General features: G+C 45.9%; 1 protein-coding gene across 1 annotated transcript in view; it reads right to left on the bottom strand.

Moving 5' to 3' along the window:
• LOC103800537 (netrin-4-like) overlaps positions 1-8806 on the bottom strand; it is a gene marked incomplete at both ends in the record, with an annotated part of 34710 nt that extends 25904 nt beyond the window's left edge. Inside the window, one exon of the mRNA XM_009072920.1 lies at positions 8486-8806. Within this exon, the coding sequence (XP_009071168.1) occupies positions 8486-8806 (321 nt within the window). The remainder of the gene's footprint in view (positions 1-8485) is intronic.
• Between the last annotated feature and the right edge of the window lie 5 nt (positions 8807-8811).

An 8811-nucleotide genomic window follows, 5' to 3' on the forward strand; every position in this document is an offset into this window, starting at 1 on the left:
CCTTCAGCAATTCCCTTCCTTTCCCTATCCCCACAAAGATTTATGCTCACAGCCTTGGCCTGCCAGCAGTACCTACTGTGCATATGGAAGACCAAGAAAACCTGGAGCTACCTACAAAGAGCCAGACAAAGAACTGGACTTGCTTGTTCGTTGGCAGGGCTGTAAGAAAAGCTGGCTCACTCCCCAGAGCTGCAGAATAACCCCTTTAACAGCTTCTGAGCATGACACACCACTGCAAAAGCCTGCAAGGCGGCAGGTTAGTATTTCAGTAAATGCAACAGTAGTAAGGATCAAGGGGATTTCTTTAACCTAAGAGTAACACAATTTCATTAACATTTTTCAATTGCCCTTTTCTGTAATGAAAAGACTTTGTGTCTATAGAACTGGCTGATTAAACTACCCACATACCATGAGCTATCACTTAATTTTAGGAAAAAGAACACCTGTCTGAATTAAATGCAAATACACACTGTCAAAAGTCACAAGAAACAACAGCCCTCTTTCAACCCACAGCCATAGACTTTGATCACTACCATGAGGGATGCTGCAGAGAGACTGGTGATAAAAGACTCAGCATATATGTCTAGTAAGTTTGATTTTGGACATTAACTTCTTTGGATATTAACTCCCGTGCCCAGGGAGAATTTGAGGACTTCCCCATTTGTGTAGGAATTTGAATGCTGGTGGACTGGCTATCTCACACTGACACCCACTGCTGCATGGAGATTCATATCAAATGAGCTTTTGATCCAAAACTTCTGAGACATATCAATACACTGCTTTAGGTTACACACTTTCCACGTAACTGGTTGTATCCAGGAATCCCAAAGAGAAACATGGCAGCCCTACATTCCAGCCAGCAAACTGGGAGATGAATAAGTGAGCTAGTCTCCTCTTCATGCCAAAAATGAACTGTGAAATGAGGCAGTGGGGTGCAGTGCCTTGAAGAGAGGCTCCGGCTGCCCCGCTAAAATTCCGTGGCACTTTTCTCAAGGGAAGCAATAGTCCTGTTAACAAGGCCAGATGCCAACTTAGAGAATTAAATTCTGCCTACCAAAACTCCTCTTGTTTCATGTGGGTACAGTGCTCTTCTCGTCCTACATAAGAAATTTGGAAAGGGTCTCCTGGAGCCCTGGGACCCATTCCCTCCTGCTGTTGGCAGCCTACAACATACCCCCTTTCACTGACTGGTCAAGCTCCCTCCGAAGGATAATGTGTTTTCGCCATAATTGGAGGCCGATCCAGAAGCAGTTGTTAGAAACTTGCTGTTCTAAACGGGGAGACTGCCGATACGCACTGTTAAACACTGGCTATGCTCCATCCCAGAGGCGGCTGCATTTCAAGAGCTGGCCAAGCAGAGGGCCAACCTCCAAGTGCCAAAAGCACTGGGAAAGCCAGGAAGAAAAGGGCACGATCCTACGGGCTAGCTGCAACGGGAAGAATCATGCGGAGGATCACGGGGCAGGTTGGAGAAGCATCTTGCTCTTCACATGCATGCCCTGGTCCTCCAGAGACGCTGAGCATCCAGGAGTCCCAGTAAAGGGACATGTCGCTCCTCCAGGATGGCCCATGGGAGAGGGGGAAGAATTTGTCACAATCTGGCCCATAAATCTGGCAATATCATCCCTGGTACTCCACGTACAGAAAACATAAAAGGCAGGCGCTGGTGCCCAGGAAACAACAGTTGTGTTGCTCAGCCCCATTGGTGACTGAACTCTAAAGTACCTTTCATGGTAAAATTTGCCAGAGACCAAAGGCTCATCTCCACGTGTTTGTCTCCTGTCCTTCCAGGCACAGGTGAAAACTGAGCTCAGTTTTTCCCTTTTTCCCTGAATTTGCTTTTTGGTGTCCCATTATTTAAAGGGGAGAAGCTACTCCCCCACTATTGGAAATTTGGCATTTCCAAGCCAGTGGAAACCCAACACAAGGCTTGGGGAGACAGCCTTCCCTGCCAGGAAGGAAAGCTTGAGGGCCAAGCCAAGAGATGCACCTCACCACTGATACAAGCAAGGTGGCCAGTGGTGAGACAGTGTCCTGCTGGTGTGACGCTGCTGCCATCGCAGCCACCTCATGCTCAGTGGACAGCTGCCACAGCCTGGGATTTCTGGGTTCCCACATAATCTCATTGACTCCAGCCTAGCTTCATTTACTTCATCTCATTAACTACTCCCCTAGAAATCATTATTCTCATGCTTATGAAATACTAGTCCTCATGTGTTGCTAGATTTACTACAAAGAACTGGGATGGGTCTGGCCATCACCCCAATCACTCCTAGCTGAACAGACTCTCCTTTGCTCATGGCATTTCTGAACAGAGCCCAACAACTTGTGTTTTCCCAAAGATAGGATGATCAGAGAGATGTTGTCAAAGAGGTCTTTTTCCTACAAAGTGTAGAGATGGAACTTGAAAACACAATTCCCTAGCTATGTCCTTGCATGTCCTGAGCACTATTGAACACCAGCCAGGATACCTCTTTCCTCCTCGTCAGTTTGGGCCTTTGTTTTCCCTCTGTGCAGACATCAGTGGCACAGGATGATTAAAAAAGCTGTTTACAGCCCTCTAATAGGTTGACATCCCAGGCTCTTTTGAGGTTATACTTGCAAATTTGCACAGGTTCTTTGTGGAGTCCTAAATCCTGCAACAGTGACTAGACTCAAATCTTCTGTTACCCACAAGATCTTTGGAGGACTTCAGCACAATCAAAACATAGCTTCAGTTAAGGACAACAATGATAAGCTCATTCAGGCCTAAAAGGCAAAATAACAGGCAGAGGTTTCTACAACCCAAAATCAGGACTCAGAAATAAAAGTCATTGAGCATCTTTAACATTTATTTGTCTCAGAGTGTGTTACAACTCTTCACTGTCAGGGTCAAATTTGTGAGCAGAAGAATACAATTTGCTTCTGCTCTACACAGCTAATTTCAGGTAGAACCAACAGGACTGGTGTCCAAATCCTTAGGAACAGAGGCAGGCTGCATGGAGCAACAGTGCAAAGCAAAACATATGAAGGTTTTTCTGCCTCAGAAGGCACATGAGATCAATAAATCGCTCAGTAAGACACACACCCCACAGCAAAACAGTGGTATGTGATGTTTCCAAAGTTAAAAGCACATTAGAATTTGTTGCTGGAATATAGTCAAGCTGCAAATATGCCTCTCCTATTAATAGCAAACAGCAACAATAGCTGAGGTCTCCAAATGATTTATTAGCAGTATTCTGAATAGATGAACACTAAAATAAGTTACTAATTTACTACAATCTTGTCAAGGAGACTCTGCTTCAGTAAGCCCTTTTATCCTGGAGCTTGTCTAAATGGGAACACTCAGGCGAGCTAATCTGAATTGACCACAGATGGGAATGTAAAGTGAATGAGATAATTGCATTGCAGAGTGGACAGTCACTCTCACTCATGGTTAAAGAATTAACATCTGCTAAGGGCCCCTTGTCAATGAGCCCTCAACAGTGGTCTCTAGCCAAGGATAATTTTAAGTGTCAAGGAAGAAATATTAATATGATCTGAACTATGGGAGGGAAGATAGCCTTTTATGCATACTAATAAAATTAGCATTCCTGTCTGAGCATGAAGCTGAAAGAGTTTATTTCTGTGTATGGTTTACTTAGATCAGATTATGTGTGGCTGGTGAATCCAGTTCTGATTCCCTTGCAATAATGTGGCTGAAGGGTTACACCCTGGAAAACAGTGGAAATTCTCATGATTTGTAATGCATTTCTATGATTCAGGCTAACACTTGGCCTTAGCCTTTCTCTTAAAATACTGATGATACAAGGCCAGCATTTAGAGGTTTCTCCCCATGTTAAACAAACTGCTGCTGTGAAACAATTAATTCACTAAATTAAGCACAGGAAAAGTCTATAATGAACCCTCTGCATGCAACTGATCTGAAATTATTCTGAGAGGGAAGGAGTTTCTTGTCTCCTTCACAATGTTGCAAATCCAACTGCTCAAATAGGCAGATGCTTGAAGCTTGCTGGAAACCCAGGTTGGTTGCTGTCCTGAGGTTCCCTTCTCTTCCAGCTTCTCCTCTGCCTGTACTGGGCAGGCCAGCTACTGGGGGACAGCCTGGCCCTAGGTGTTGAACAGTGAGAGCTCCTGAAAGCAGTGCCAGCCTACAGGTGGATTTCTGAACAGGATTCAGCGAGTGTCTGGGGATGCCAGGGCAGGAGGTGGGCACCCACCATCTGCCTCCTTTCCTGTTCCCTGCTGAGGAGGGGCTTAGTTGGTTTGTTTGGCTCCTGGACACTTGCAGAGAAATAATGCTTTCCTGGTTGTTGAAATGGTGGTTCTTCTTTGCATGAGGCCAGACTACAGCAAGACTGTTCCGGCATGGGGCTCAGCTCAGCAGAGTCTCTGAGCACATGCTGACCTATGAATTCATGCTCACTTCCACCAAGAAAGCTTGTAAGACCAAACCCAGGGCATTAGTGCAGTGTTCTTGACATCAGCATCGTGCCATGCAGCCTTCAATCTCTTTCCTCTGCAGTTCTGTCCTGACCTGTCCTTTCCTTCCTAATCCTCCACGTCTTGCCTGCTTCAGGGTAGAGGATCTAGAATTTTTGTCATTAGAGCTGAAGTAGTCATCTAAGGAATGACTCATGATGATGAGGACAGAATGCAAAAACAGCCTGATCTTTCTTTTCACTAACAACTGAAGCAGATACACCTTTGCCTCAAATTAAGACAAGTGATACATTAAAAATAGGCCACAAACCCCTGAGTATGATGGGCACACTGCCCTGAAACAGGGCTTGCAGGCTGTGCTGGTTTGGGTTGAAGTGGAGTTAACTTTCTTCACAGAGACTAGTATGGGGCTATGTTTAGGATTTGTGCAGGGCACAGGGCTGATAATGCAGAGATGTTTTTGTTATTGCTGAGCAGAGCTTACACAGAGCCAAGGCCTTCACTGCTTTCCGTACTGCCACGCTAGCAAGGGAGTTGGGGGTGCATGGGAGATTGGGAGGAGACACAGCTGGGACAGGTGACCCAAACTGACCAAAGGGATATTTCATACCATATGACATCATGCTCAGCATATAAAGTGAGAGGAAGAAGGAGGAAGGGGGGAACATTTGGAGTGATGGCGTTTGTCTTCCCAAGGAACTGTTGCATGTGATGGTCCCTGCTCTCCTGGAGGCGCTGAACACCTCCCACCTGTGGGAAGCAGTGAATTAATTCCTTGTTTTGCTTTTCTTGTGTGTGCAGCTTTTGCTTTCTCTATTAAATTGTCTTTATCTCAACCCATGAGTTTTTCTAGCTTTTACCTTTCTGATTCTCTCCCCCATCCTGTTGGTGGGGGAATGAGTGAGTGGTTGTGTGGTTCTTGGTTGCTAGCTGGGGTCAAACCACGATGCAGGCATTGCAATGATCAGCAGAAATTCAGACAGTTCAGCACCACCTGCTCTTTGCAGAGGGCTAAAACCAGAAACCACCAGCCCAACAAGCCATAGATCTGTGCCAATGTCCAGTGTCATTTGGGGTGAGCTGCCACCTGCTGAGGCCTCACCTGAGGCAAACTGCTCATCCAAGGGTATGGCTGGCAGTGAGCCAGCTGCCAACGGCACGCAGAGACCCCAGTGTCCTGCAAAATCCTGCAAGCCCTGACACTGCACCCAGAAATGCACATGTGGCATTGAAATGCCTGAAGTGTGAGAAAGTGGTATACAGATGGTGCGATACACAGTTTGGATCGTGGGTTATACTTGTTACATTGCAGTTAAAAAAACTTTAAGAAATCCATCGGCGCTCGCAGAATTTGTACTTGTGTTTTAAAGATGCCTGTGGTAACCAAACTGCAATGAAATAATACCCTTCAGACCTGGACATTTTAGATTACTGCACTTTTGAAACCACTGTTTCAAGTGAAATTATTGTTTCCATATGTCTGAAATTAGGTGCTACCAGAAGTAGGAGTAAAGCACAACATAACTCCAAACAGAACACAAAACTCTGATGTTTCTTTAGGTGACAGACATGTTGCTATTGGCAGCTACAAGTAATTGCTGGAATGTAGCACATAGTAATAAATTAAATGTGATATTTGCTAAGCATGCAGGCTTGCCATCTGGTCACCAGAGAGCTGTTGCTGTTACTTTGCAGGTAAAAAGTGGTGCTTAAGTGCAGGGAACTGAAGTGTGCCATATAAGCAAAATCTTCCAAGCTCCATCCCCTTGGGCTCAACATTTGTTTAAAACCTGAAATAATTAAATGATCTTGGCTTTTGTAGCTTCTTTGCAGTAATACAGACTAAAGCAATGCCAAAAGAAGAGATCCCACAGGAGCAAGCTCAGTACATAGCCTGTTTTTGCAGCATGTTACTGCAGATGCATCAAACACCATCAAATTCCTTTTCTTTTTGAGACAGACATTGGTTTCTACACACAAGACCTTGATCCTACTGTTCCCATGCACTGCACCAACCCAGAGGAGCCAGCCTGAGGTCAGGATTTACACAGATTCTCCCCAGACAGAGACCCCATCCTGGTCTGCAAGGACATCACTGGGGTGACTGCGAGGAAAATTGCACTGGGGTGCTAGCCACGTGGGAACCAACATAAATGAGGCAAATACTGCCCTGTATGATGCCCTGGGTTCCTCACATCTGAGTAACAATCCCTGGGACAGCTGAAAAAGGAGTGCACGAGTCATATACCCCAGACATGATCCACTGTCTGGCCTAAGAGAGATTTCAGTCCTTGCCCTGCATAACAGGCTGGCATAGCTTTATGATTCAGGAGGTGGGACACAGAGGCTGGCTCAACTTTCTTGAGGATTCCCAATGGGCTACAATTAGCCTTCCTTTTGTAGGTCTCACTTGGTAGTTAGCCCTGATTCAGAACCACAAAACAGTTTGGATCAGAAAAGACCTGCAAAGATCACCTAGTCCAACACCTCCGCCAGGATGTAGATCGAGTTGCCCAAAGCTCCATCCAACCTGACGTTGAACACTTCTAGAGATGGGGCATTCACAGCTTCTCTGGGTAATCTCTTCCAGTGCCTCACAACCCTCACAGTAAAACATGTCTTATGCCCAGTTTAAATCAATTTCAGTTTAAAACTGTTGCCCTTAGTCCTGTCAGAAGAGGCCATGGTGAAAAGTCTTTCTCAGTCTTTCATGTAAGTCCCTTTATATATTCCACTCTAAAAGGAAGTTTAGGCAGATTTTGGGAGGTATGAGCAAAGGGCAGCAGGAGAAGAGAAAAAGACAGCACTTTCTCTCACCAGCCATTTGATTTAAAGTCTAATGAAATAACCATCCTGGGTCTCTCTGACAGGTCTGGAGATCCTTGTTTCTGAGCTGATGGAGCAGCTTCTCCTTGAGCAAGACATCAGCTGCCTCCCGAGGTACAGCTAAGAGATGCACTTTGGTGAAAAAACAGCTCGCAGTATTTCTGCAGAGTGGCTTCCTAGCCAAAGCATGGCGAGAGGTGACCCCAGATGATTGCAAATTTTTTCTCAACATGAATGCTGGTCTCCAAGGACCAGGCTTGCACCACAAAACCAGTTCTCAGCAGAAGCTACAATGACATAACTGACATCCTGATCCACTAACCAGATTTTCTCCTTCCTCTGTTAGGCCAGAAGGGAATTTTAAGTTTGACGGAACTTTCAGACAAGTTCATTAAATTAGGCCACTAGAGGGAGCATCCTTTAAAGGACAGAGCTGGTCCCTGGGGATGTGTCCCCACGAGGGCAGCCCCACGAGGCTTCCAGGGGAGCCTCTCCAGCACCGCGGGGCAGGCTTAGGCACCAAAGGGAACAGTATTATTGGTAACATCTCCAAATGCATCATTTATTATCTGCTGTTTCTGATCTTGAAAATCATGACTTTCACAGGTATTTTTCCTCTTAGCAAATGTGATGTTTTTCTTCCTGTTTTTCAAGCTCTTTTCACATAAGTGTGCACAGAAAGACAAAAAAAAAGACAAGATAGAAGCTTCTTAATTATCTGCCTAACCTGGTTTATGGGAACCATACTTTAGTGTGTGGCCAGCAGCTATTTTGGCTGGTTACATACCTACTTCTCAGTGAAGGCAGTCACTCTTAAAAGTCAATCTGGTTACTATTGATTTTCATGTAGTTGCATTTTGGTCAAAGTCAGACTGATTTGCATCACTCCAAAACCACATGACTGCAAGATCCAGAGAAGATTGTCTAGAGAGACATTTCCTTTGGATTTTTTGAGGAATCAGCAGCATCTGCCTAGGTTGCAGTTGTGCAGGGGGGCTCACTGGGTGAAGGGAGAGGAATTTTTGGGAAAGAGGGGGATTACAAGCTCAGCAAAGCAAGAGGCAGAGCGGTGCCTATAACATCTAGGAATGAATTGCATTAATCCACCTTGTGAAATAAATGCAATGACAAGGGATGATGGTGTAGTAAACTATGAAGTGCAAACACTGGTGCAGAGACTGCAGACAGAAAGAGGACTGGAGCAGAGGCTTTCTCATCCCAACCGCAGCAGACCTACCTCTCCTCCAGTGCAGGGGAAGGGACTTGAATATCTGGAAGTGCAAATGGCTCCTCTCTGCCTCACATCATCCTCGAGCCCAAAGGTCGCCGAGCAGTTAGCAGCAAAGTATTTGTAAGGCTTCCACGTCTGGCCGAAGTCCTGGGAGCGCTCCAGCACCATGGCAGCTGGCCTGGGTGACTTGAAGACCATAATCAAGTGAGTGAAGTAGAAGGTGGCTTCCAGGTCCAGCTGGATGGTCTCTCGGGGGGCGTCCTGGGCCGCCTGCCACCAGGTGCGGGGCAGGCGGAAAGGGGAATCGGCCATGGCAGCCGGGGGGTGCGCCA

This window comes from Acanthisitta chloris, unplaced genomic scaffold (assembly GCF_000695815.1).
Source record: "Acanthisitta chloris isolate BGI_N310 unplaced genomic scaffold, ASM69581v1 scaffold20140, whole genome shotgun sequence".
NCBI lineage: Eukaryota > Metazoa > Chordata > Aves > Passeriformes > Acanthisittidae > Acanthisitta > Acanthisitta chloris.